Source organism: Branchiostoma floridae, chromosome 1, assembly GCF_000003815.2.
Source record: "Branchiostoma floridae strain S238N-H82 chromosome 1, Bfl_VNyyK, whole genome shotgun sequence".
NCBI classification, from domain to species: Eukaryota; Metazoa; Chordata; class Leptocardii; order Amphioxiformes; family Branchiostomatidae; genus Branchiostoma; species Branchiostoma floridae.
This window is the reverse complement of record NC_049979.1, coordinates 12,511,692-12,523,926: the sequence shown is the minus strand read 5'-3', so window position 1 is coordinate 12,523,926 and position 12,235 is coordinate 12,511,692. Positions and strand designations below refer to the sequence as shown.

General features: G+C 41.2%; 1 protein-coding gene across 1 annotated transcript; it reads left to right on the top strand.

Moving 5' to 3' along the window:
- The first annotated feature begins 236 nt into the window (after nucleotides 1-236).
- Nucleotides 237-6,867, top strand: LOC118417139 (nucleolar and spindle-associated protein 1-B-like). Its single transcript, XM_035822548.1, has 9 exons — nucleotides 237-466; nucleotides 697-789; nucleotides 1,214-1,335; nucleotides 1,698-1,808; nucleotides 2,233-2,366; nucleotides 2,788-2,888; nucleotides 4,929-5,090; nucleotides 5,498-5,603; nucleotides 6,092-6,867. Exons 1-9 carry the CDS (start codon nucleotides 370-372, stop codon nucleotides 6,174-6,176), a joined length of 1,011 nt encoding a protein of 336 aa, XP_035678441.1. The 5' UTR covers nucleotides 237-369; the 3' UTR covers nucleotides 6,177-6,867.
- The last annotated feature ends 5,368 nt before the right edge of the window (nucleotides 6,868-12,235 follow it).

The following is a 12,235-nucleotide window of genomic DNA, read 5'->3' as shown; positions in this document are numbered from 1 at the left end:
TACTAGTAGAAGTTTTTGCTTGAACAATTGGAATTGCAAATCTGTGGCCACATTATCTCATGTGTTATGATTTGTATTCTTACCTGACTACTTTATTCTTACATGATTCTGGCATACAAAGGTTTTATTTCTTGACAAATGATGATGATGATCCATAGATTATTTTCACCTTCCAATAAGACTTGTCTAAGTTTGAACTTTTATCGTTGAGTAGGCTTTATTACTTTCATATGAAAAGAATTCCCCTTTCCCCTACAGACCCCGACCACCTCCGATGATGAGAAGCCCCAGTCTGGCAAGAGGGGCTCGTCTGGTCCCAGGGCCAAGAAGATCAAGAGGGACACATTTGAGATTGAGAAGGGGGAGGAGATGGAAGCTACGGATGCGGTTGCCTTGGGAACAGAGGAGAAGGCAGCTCTGGAGGCTGAAGTGATGGCAGAGCTGAAGAAAAGGGTTGATGCTAAGAGTGAGTAGTTGATTTATTTGGCAACATTTAGCCTGGTATCCAAACCCATCCATGTAGCTGCAGAGTCTCTTCGTCCTCTCACGCAAATAAAAATGGGTTACTATGATAGGTTTGGATACAATTTGTTTGTCCATACTTAAAAGGTATATTATAAATATTGGACCAGACTTTATTTCTAGAAGAAGAATTCTGTATAATCATATGCATATCATATTTGTGTCTCTCTGCAGTGCCAGCTAAGGACCCGGCTGCCCCCAGCAGCACCAGTATCCCCAGGTTTAGTGCCTACCTCCAGAAGAGCAACAAGAAACCCATCACACCAGGTAAGCAGGCATTTCTGTAGTGACATACACCTGGATGCAAGTCATCATCATCTTCGCTGCTTTGCAGTGCTGGTACTGAGGCAGGCCGCCATTGCCTTCCATTGTCGTTTGTCGGCTACTGTCCGCTGAGCCCCCTCCCAGCTACAGCCCATCTTACTGATCCTGCTCAACTGTTCTTTTCCAAGTCATAACTTGGCCCCCCGCTTCATCCTTTCTGTTGGGCACCAATACAATTACATGTACTGTATATGCATAAACATATACAGTACAAAAAAGTTATGGTAATAGTCATAGTGTCCAGTTTTTAGAGCTACACTGAGGTTGCAGAAATAGGTTTATTGCAAATTGAAAAGCATGGAAAAAGTCTTAAGTCAACTTTCTTCTGGAAATATTGAAACTTTATGTCTTTTGTATTTTTTGCCAGGAAACAAGGACTGGGACAAGATCCACAAGAAAGGTTTTAAGAAAATGGAGTCCATCGATGACTACCTGGCCAGGAAGCGCAAAATGACAGATGCCTTCACTGCTTCTGTCAAGAAGGCAAAGGTTTGTAAACAGTTCTTTGGTCAAGTTTTCTAACAAACACATGTCTATCATTATCAGTCGTAACAATGTCCTACAGCTACTATCACTAGTCTTTTCAGGTTACTAAGTATGTCATGATTCCTTGTGTCTTGGGGCTCTACAAGTTTTTTGTAGCTATGGTGATCATGTGTACCTGAAAAGGCAATGACAAGTGCATTCATATAATCATGACTTCTAGGCTTTGGACATAAGAAATAAAACATAATAATCAATTATAGGACATATGATTGTGTGACTCTCTTTTTTAAAACAGTGGGACAGACTTTTACAAGGTGGCTTTTGTCCTTTTGTAATTCGCGTTTCTCATTTTCTGTTGACCCCAGCTGGTGGCAGATGAAGCCAAGGCCACGGTGCAGAGCCTGAAGAAGCCGACCCCTGCCCGTGTCACCCCGGGTCGGAGGTCACTCGCCATGAAGACTCCAGGCAGCAACAAGGTGAGGAATTCTAGCTTTGCAGACATCTAGGAGCGCCAGCATTTATTTTGCTGCAGGTTCATGATTTTCAACATGGGTAAGCATCTTTGCGTGCAGAAAATGGTCTGCCACAGAATTAGAGAACCTTGAGTCTTGACCATGTTGAAAATGGTTCCCCAAAAAATTGAAAATGTTACTTCTTGAACTTGAATTCTGCAGGAAGGCAACTTGTGGGAATCCCTGAAGAACTGAATTTTTCTATCATAATGTTGCCCTTAGCTTTGCTTCAAAAGCATTTTTGTTCTGAAATAAGAACTTTTCAAAGCCATCTACGTGATTGAGGTGTAAGCATGTCTAGCCCCCATAAGCCAGGAGACAACAGACAATACACTGGATAGTGAAATGTAATGACTGTTTTGTTAAGTGATTGTCTTCTGTGTTTCAGAGTGGCCGTGTAGTGAAGCCCGTAGCCAGGAGGTCCAGTGTGCTGAGGAAGACTCCCTCCTCCATCGTGAAGTCCACTCCTGGAACCACCTCCTCCCAGGCCAAGCCTAAGACTACTGTGGAGAAGGCTGTCAAGTACGTGTCTTAGATTTTGATAGTTCCTTAGATTTTTTGTGATTGGGAATCAGGGTTATGCTCTTCAGGTTTTGTACCTTGTCAGCCACTCTATACATTTTCCTGTTCTTTTATTGTGCTGTTAGACTAAGAAGAAAATTTTTTCCCAACTCAATGTACTGCATGTACATTGACATGGACATGTGACATGGACGGACTTATAGAGGAAGCCATCTGGCTGTGAAAGGAAAAAAAATACTTTATACCACAACATTTGACTGTACTGCTGCTTTCATATCATCTCCATGAGTCAATTATCATTCTTTGCTTCTCCAGTCCACTGTGATAGTATGTAAATATAATAAGATGATTCTCTGTACTTCTCCAGTCCATAGTGATACAAGGATAATAATAACTTTATGAGATGTTTCTCTGTCTACAGGTTCAAACCATCTGGACTGAAGCCCCCCACCAAGCTTGTGTTACCCGCCCTGCCATCAGCTCTCACCAAAACAGAACCTACCAGCGCACGCAAGTCAGTGGGTAAGTACTAAGTACTGAAGTACAACACAGATGTTTAACTGATGTACCTTGCAAAATTATCAAAATGATTTTGTGCTTAACAAGACTTTCTGAAGATGAAAACATAAGGTCAAAGAAAAGCACACAGGGCTTCCTAATGCTTATGTCAATGGTAAAATTATCAACTACTGTACACATGTCCTAGTATTGCTACTACTAAGGAACCACCAAAAAGTGGTCAACTTGGCTAGGTGGTCCTTATGTAGAGTAGAGTTGGTCATTTGTACATTCTTCACTTTATAAAAGTTGGTCTATAAAAAAACAAGAGATTTTTTATTTATTTATTTATTTATTTCATCTTGAAAACAGATGGGTAGCCCCTACAACAGTGCATAGTTGATTTCCAAGGGGGCCCATCAAACATACATGTAAAATAATAAATACAGGACAAAAAACGTGGTTACAATCAGTCAAACTTTGAACATCCAGGGACAACATACAGTACAAAAAACATAAAACCGGTGCGTCAAAACATAATCAGTGTCCATACTCATGTCGAAAACGTTCCAAGGTCAAAATCAATATGTCAAGAGATGGAGTGGAGGTCAGAGGTCAAATCATATATCAAATCATGTGTAAATCGAAAATTAATGAAACTGAAATTTACAAAGTATGGATAGTAAATCATATGTAAAGATTGAACAAACAAAAAAATTAAAACAGTAAGGCACATCAGAGACAAAGGTGCTTTTCCATACTAAGTTCCAATATTACTTGAGGTCAGATATACATGTGTTCTTCAGAGCTGTTTTAAAGCCTTTTAGTGTTGTGATGTTTCTTATGTTATCTGCTAGTTTGTTGTACTGGCTAGTGCCAGTGTATGCAAATGTTTTTTGTCCACATGTGGTGGTGTAGCTTGGTGGGTGTAGTTTAGTGGTCTGCCTAGTGTTGTAAGTATGGATACGAGAGTTGTGCTGAAATGTGGCGGATAGGTATGTTGGTGCCAAGCCTGTCAGACATTTGAAAACCATAATGCACGTGTGCTCAAATCTCCTATCAGCCAGGTATTTCCAGTTGAGAGTTTGGTGGAGGTTCACAATGCTGATGTCCCGTTGCCTACGTTGTAGCACCACCCTTGCCGCTCTGTTTTGTAGTATTTGTAGTTGCCGTTGTTTGGTGGCCCCACAGGTTCCCCAGACAGTGTCACAATAGTCGAAAATAGGCAATATCATAGTCTTGTACAACATGTCAGCAATACTGAAAGTCAGGCAGTGTCTGAGGCGTCTAAGTAGTCCAATCCTCTGTGACACCTTACTACAAACTTTGTCTATATGTTCATTAAAGGACAGGTGGGAGTCAAGGTACATACCAAGATATTTGAACGTATGAACTCTTTCTATGATTTCTTGGTCAATTTCGACTGTCAAGGACTGTGCTTGCTTTAACCTGTTAGCAGTGCCAAATAACATCCATTTAGTCTTGGTTACATTTAATGTTAAACGATTTGTTTGGAACCAAGTGGCCAGACCAGAGAGTTCATAGTTCAGAATTGACTCAATATGTTTTACATTGTTGCTGGGATAGAATATTGCTGTGTCATCAGCATACAAACATATTTTACATGTGGTAACTACATCAGGTATATCGTTAATAAATAAATTGAAGAGCAACGGGCCCAGTATTGAACCCTGGGGCACTCCCAGTGTAACAGGTAAGTATTCTGACCTACAACCATTCAGAGAGACAATTTGTTGTCTCCCCGACAGGTAGTTGCTGAACCAAAGATGCTCCACACCCTGAATCCCGATCCATGACAGTTTGGTTAATAATAGTCCATGATGTACAGTGTCAAATGCTTTCTTAAGATCCAAAAATACCGCCCCCACTAGGTTACCCCTGTCCATGTTATGAAGCACGTAGTCCTTGGCATCCAGTAGTGTTGTTGTTGTAGAGTGGCCTGTCCTAAAACCAGACTGTTGGGTGGAGAGGATATTGTGTTGATGCAGGTATTCAACGAACTGTGTTTAAAGAGTTGTTTAACTCCTTGCCCTTACCTTTCAGGTCAGCACATTACACCTTTCAAGTTCACTGCTGGGAGCAACGTGACCTTCAACTCCACCATGAACTCTACCATGAACTCGACCTTCACCTCGCCTCCCCCCAAGCCAGCCTTTAACCTCAAAGCTTCCATACAGAAGCCACTGACATATAAGCCCCACTCTGGTAAGGATGATGTTTTACTATCCAGGGCCTGAATTTATGTTATTCTTTTTATCTGCAAACTTCCTGTCGTTACCTCAGTAACGGAGGTATTGTTTTGGCATGTCTGCCTGCGTGTTGGTGTTTCAGCATACTTAATTCATTCATTGATTCATTCATTCATTCATTCATTTGTACTTTGCCAAGTGTAGCTCGATAAGGTTTTGGCAGATTGTGATGATTTTTGGTGTATGGATAGGTCTGTAGATTAAGGTCAATGTCGACTTTTGGCATCTTAGTGACCTTTTTTGGTACTGCAGAAGGACTTTTCTGCTCTGGACTTGCTCCATAGTCTTATCCATCCATTCCTAGTCATTGTGATATAGTTACAGAAATGGAATTTCATAGATCTTGTTTCACTTGTTCCACAGGTGCTTTGCGGCCATTAAACGAGGAGGAGGAGAAGAAACAGAAGGAGAAAGTTGACAGGTATCTGCAGGCCAAGCAGATGTACAAGAGGCCGGTCATCAAGAGCCGGTGAGTTTATCAATCAGTTTGAGTGGCTGGAGAAAATCCCTCCAGAGTCTTTCTTTACATCCAAGTTGGAAATACAATCAGCAATCACAGTTTCAAACTCAAAGTCCCACTGGCTAAGAACAGCATTAGAGGTCATTCATTTTAGTGTCAGAAGTGTAAAGGACTGGAAGTGCTTATCACAGCTTGTGGTTGAAGCTAAAACTGTTCAACAGAAATGTTGAACAATATCTGTTGGCTTTGGTGTTTCAACTCTTCTTAAGTTGTCTATTGCTGCTCTGAGAGGAGAAGAGATACATATACTAGGTAATAGAATAATTACAACATATGTACAGACCACATAAAATCACAGTCAACATACATACGATTGCAAACTGATAAAGCATAGCAAGTCCATTGCACATCTCCCAAACTTGCCCCATGTTCCTGATTGTGGTGTAAGTGAATGCATATTTTATGCAGTGTCTCATGATTACGGTTCCTTTCTGCAGGGACGACCGTCGTAAGAAGATGCAGGAGAACAGGGGGAAGGCCAAGGACAGCCGCATGCTGGCCAGAAGAGGGATCGAATGCTAAAACGGGGAGTAGAATAGTTGTAGAATTTGTGGTTTAGGTAAGATTTGACAGAAGACCAGTGTCATAGAACAATAATGTTAACCATGTAGCTTTTACAATGTTTAGTATGAAAAAAGCTTCACAGTGGCTTGTAACATTGTTTGGTCGTAGATCCCTCGTCGCCATGTGGCGTTCTTGATTCTCCGACTTTGTCTTCTTTGTTTTGCTACCAAGCTTGATTATCTAAGGGCTGATTGAAACTTGTGTTTGTAGTATTCTCGGATCCAAAAATGTTTCATGATGCTGGAAATTCCTCAAAGAGAGGAAAGAGTGTATCCTGATAATAATTCTATGAGTACTAGGTTTATAATTGTAATCTAGAGCATTTTACAAGTTATATCGGCAGCTAGTTTTATAACCTTTCTATTTGGATAAATGTAAGTACATTTTGAATGACACTACAAGTAATTGAAATGATCTTGTGCTCAAATTACAAGATGTCTTATCATCTCTCTGTCTGAGATGCATTAGATTTAGAACATTCTGTTTCATTTCAAATGACCTTTCCTCTCATCCTATCTTTTACTGTTGGTATCTTTTTTATATACATGTACTACGTAGTCCTGCAAAGGGTTTGACTAAGTCTTTCCTCTGTGAAATGTAAATATATTGTAGTGTTTATAATAAAGACTAAAGACACAATGGGCTTCAATATCCGTCTTTACTTCAATGCCTTTTAAACTTTGACAGACATGATTATGAAAATCATTCCAGTTCAGCACACATTGCTCCAATATGGGGCTCCAGTTGAACACTTTCAATACAACACACTTCCCAGATGGGTGACCGTGATCCCCATGTAATGTTCCCTAGCCTAGGTGCTATTCTATTTAGTTTGTCGTTCAATGCTCGCTGGCTCAAAAACATAGCGGACAGGATGGCACCTATGCCACACGCTGCCATCTTGTGGAAAGAATACATGTATAACTCACAAAAAGTTAACGTAGCCTGAATGTCATCCTAGTTAGTCAACTGAGGTTCCCATACTCACCTGTTGGTGAGGGGAGGGTATGTAGTAACTAGGATAACACTCAGGCTTAAGTTAATGGATATCATATGCTACAACAAAGTTCCTACCTAAAATTAAGATATCTTTACAGCAGACATCATTGATTTGGTCCCAACATTTCCATGCCTACATGATTAGTGAAGGTGTAGCACCATACTGTATACTTAAACCTTGATCAATTATATCTGGTGTGCAATACTAATATTTATATAGCATGTATTGAAACTTTGTGACCAGGTGATACAAAATGTCAAATATAAGTGAATCTTGCAGAGTAGTTTTCTAATGATTTGCTGTCATAGACACTTTATTCCTGTACAGAGTAAGAATAAGATGTGGAGCACCATAACAATGTATTAGTTAGCCAGAAGAACAGGCAAATTACCTTTCTGAGTTTCTCCCTACCTTCTTTTGGTATGTGGAAAATAACAAACCAGATCATCACGATGATTTCTGGAATAAGATTGGTTTCATGTGTTCTACACAGAAATTTAACCTATACGACGCATTGTAATTGGTCAATTGTAATCTCCAAGCAGATGTTAGGATGAAAGGTTGTAAAACCTTTTTTAGTTGATTGTGTTGTGACGATTTTTTAAAAGTCAACCAGCCTCTGACATCTAGAGATTGTGCAACACAGGATACTGCCCAGTCCAACAGGGAAGGACAGCAGTCAGAAAACTGAAAAAAATGTATTTTCCCAGGACTGTCAGAGAAGAGGAAGTCGTAGAATGGAACTCTTTGTCATCGAGTAACTTTAAATAGATCTATTTGGGCAAAGACATTATCCAAAGCTATGGGCTAAATTTTTTTTTAGTTTTACTGTTTAGCCCTTTGGATGCTGTCTTTCCCTCCACAGATCTGCTTGGATCTATGCAGGGCAAAGCTAAAAAGACTGGCGAATGGCGATTGTACCCGCTACACATACACTATGATACACAAATATACAGATAGCAGAAAACGTTATGATTTCCATCCCTTAACATCTGCTTGTAGATTAGTGAGCCGCACGGTTGGAAGGAAAACTGAGAGTAAGGCTGGTTAGCAGGGCGGTGACTGGCTGACCATGTTCTTGGCGCACGTCAGCGGCAGGTTCACGCCTCTGTTCAGTAGACTGATGAACTCCCCACAGCCTCCACACGAGCAACAAGCCTGGCGGGTGGGGGGAATGGAAGTCAATAATAGGTAATTGAATCATTAATTCGACTCTCAGCGAAAGTAATATAGGAATGTCATACTCTCCGAGCAGAGGTTTGATAGGATATTAACGCAAGTTACATTAAGACAAAACAAGGCAAATCGGCTCTACAACGTTAATGCTAATATAGCTCGAAATCATGATTATAATGAAACTAGAAATGGAAGTTTACATACCAATGTTAACCGAAAAAAGACATAATGGTTTGCTTTTCACACCATGTGGTATTGTTCCTTTTGTGTAGGATGCTGGCAGTTCATTTTGATGTACATGTAATTTGTTGGGGAAAATAGCCTGGTTAGTAGTTCTCTCCGAAGTTTATTATTCAAGATTGACGCGCGATCAGTTCTAATACTCATAAGAAATCATTCCATGGCTCACCTGGAACGGGGATATAAAAACGTAGAGCACGGCGCAGAGCAGCCCCAGCGGCCAGCCGATGATCACCAGTACGATGATCCACATGATGGACCACAACCATCCACAACTAGCTGCCATGTCTCTTAATGGGTTCTGTTCACTGGGGCGTCAGGGGAAATATACCTGTGGATGTGAAACATGATTATGTCAACAAGAGTGGAAGTATTAGCCCCTACCAGGGTCCAGGTAGAGGCTAACTACTCTACTCTATCGTAGTCTATTCTACTCTAAGGCAGTGGCACTCTCATAGGCTGATAATGTCCGACATCGGCTTAGCAGTCAACCACATTCCCAGATATTTCCACTCAAACATCCTCACACTCAGGGTTGACAATCAAACAGATGGAGTCCCTCTGACGACTCTGTTTCGCCTTTGCGTAGGAGAATGCACTCAAAGGACAAACGTATACAACAAAAAGGGCCTTCTTTGATCGGCTTCTTTCAGATCATCCGGTGTGACAGCGATCTCGCCCCTACCCCCCCCCCCGTGATCTCGCCCCCCCCGGGGGGCAAAATCACTAGCGATCTCGCCCTCCCCGGCTAGTGATCTCGCCCCCCTACCTCGCCCCCCTTTAGCGATTTCGCCCCCCCCTAAAAAAAACGGGTTTACATGACATTTTAGAAGTTGATTGGTATAAATCACAAAATGCAGTTTCAGAATGATATAAGTACACGAGTTGGATACATAACTCCATTCATAGTATCAATATTAACGTAATTACATGGTAATAAGATAGTTGAACTTGTTTCAGACAAGGAGGGCTGGGTCCCTTGTATTCCCATTATTGCATATACCTGAGTCTTGACATAAGATGTATTTCATTGTATTCACCTGTCCTCAAGCAACCTATATATCTCCAATATGAAGTCTCTACCATGAAGTGACCACAAAAGAACTATGTAATGTCTTTATTAATTATGCAAATATTAGGTATTAATTAGAATAACGCACATTTTGGTATATGCACCTGGCCAAGGGATATCTTCACCTCCAACATGACTGTTTTTTCTAGCATTTAGGAACTGATGCATTTACCCGTGTTTCTTAAGACTGGTACTTTACCAGTGTTTGTGTAGCATTTAGCAACAGCTATATCAACTTGCGCGTAGATAGTGTTTATAATGAGAAACTATTATTCACATGTGTTTTTGTTAGTGCTTTGGAAATGTTTCCAGCACAAGAAAGAAAACACTGTGACAAATTGAAAACATATAGCTGACGTATTCCGTACCATAGACGGTGTTGATTTATACGTTCGCAGTAGCACTGTTTTTATGCCACCTCAGCTGCAAAAATTGTCTTTTTCATTTCAATGTCATGTTTGCACCGAACAATAGAGTATCGACTTTCGAGGTATGACATCTTACGGTACGGTAATAAGGTGCCATATAGGTACCAGGTAACACACCATATACGTTACTCCCCAGGTGCAGTATAGTACCAGGTAGCGCACCTGTAATATGTAGTAACCAGCTGCTCTTGGGGGGGGGGCGAAAACGCTAGTGATCTCGCCCCCCGGGGGGGCGAGATCGCTGGGGGGGCGAGATCGCTGTCACACCGGCATAAGTTGAAATTAATCGCAATTTAAAGACCCCCAAACTTTTTTTCAACCACGAAGTACATGTCCTGCTGAAATCTAGTCCTGGAGGAAAGTACACTTTTCTACCACTTTTGGGACTTGTACATGAACTAGATGGCAGCCGCAACTCTTCTTACAAATTCTCTTACTTTCAAGCCATACATTCATCAAACCTTTATATGTCGATGGAATGTTGACATCCAGGTAATAAGATATGCAAGTTAACATTTACTCAAGCAACTAGATATGATTTTGGACACGGCCGAACGTTTTATATGCCACCATCCCACTACATTTCCTCAGTGATTCAGTTACTCATGCAACCTACTGTACAGATTTTGGAACATCCAGCTTTTGTAGGCTTTGGGATGGGCTTAGTAGAGACTGTAGCACAGAACGATTCGGGTCACGGTCGGTCAGTATATGGGAACGAAAAGTATGATATGAAAGACAACAAAACACACAAACTGTACGCCAAAAAATTGATCAAAGCCGTAGCTTGAGGGTCCTTGAGTACATTTATTAACATTATTAACAACTCTATCTTTACTTTCCACAACCAGCCCGCCCGGGTCCAGGTAGGAAATGTGGCGTACGTCTTAGTAGGCGGACAGATTGACGATACTTCAGTGGGACGTGCGGGATGTAATACCTATCATGTCTCCGCTTAGTGACCCGTGTCTCTCTTTGTTCACCTGTGCCGTGAGCCAGAGGTGTTTACGTAACGCCCCACCCAAGGCCGGCTTTTGTCTGTAGTCGTCACATCAAATTTGAAACATTTTCGTGGAGTTAAAAAAAACTACAGGTAACCTGTGTTGTGACCACCTGTAGCTCTACACCTTCAATGACCACCTGGGTCACTTTTTGACGGTCCCATTAGGGTGCGGTCACATACGTCGTGCGATCATCGTACGATAGCTAACTTATGGCATTTTGGGGGGGGGGGGGGGACAACGCGGCAAGACTACAAAGTTCAGCTGTCGTAGGCTTGCTTGCAAAAGGTTGTCTTAGATCCTTGTCAGTGGTTGGTTCTGTCAAAGTGTTTAAAAATCTTATGGCATCAAAGTCTTGCGACGATCACGACGTATGAGACCGCGTCTTTAGCTAGTTTTTTCTAATGACAAGCACGAAGACTTCTTTCTATATTGGTTACATTTCCTCATAGACCAGATTTTCTTAGTCCCCTAAGTAGTCTTGACAGCTCCGAAGTCACGTCCCTGTTTCCTGTGATTTGCAGTTTTAAACTCGAGTGGCCCACGTGACGTCATTACTTTAGACCTCAGTCTCTCAACGCCCCCGCGTCTAACTATCAACCAGGGAAGGAAGAGCTCTTCTAACCTCTTATTACTGATTTCATAAATTTATACCCGGTATTTAGTGACCAATCCTAATTTTCAGTGCTGGCCTTATAAGTTTTACACTCAGTGCAAGCTGCAGCAGTTGTATCAACCTTAATGCAAACAACTTTAAGAGGAGGATAAACAAAACGTGTTTGCAGAAAAGGAAGGCTGTGACAACGTGATTTAGACTGAAATCGTTGAGTGGAACTATGAATTGTTCACAAAGCAAGCCACGTCTGTCTAGTTACAGTTTTCTACATCAAGTAACTTGACCTCTACTTTACTTCCTGCTTCAGTATTAAATCAACAGGAAAATAGCAATCAATAGCATCTTCATGATGTAATTAAGAGTCAATCAACTGGTTAAGAGACGTCATTAAACTATCAGATTTACTCCTTCTTCTAAAGCCCGCTAAGTAGTGATGTAAACATCCCAGAAAACATGGATTCCAGAAATATGTCGCTGACAACCC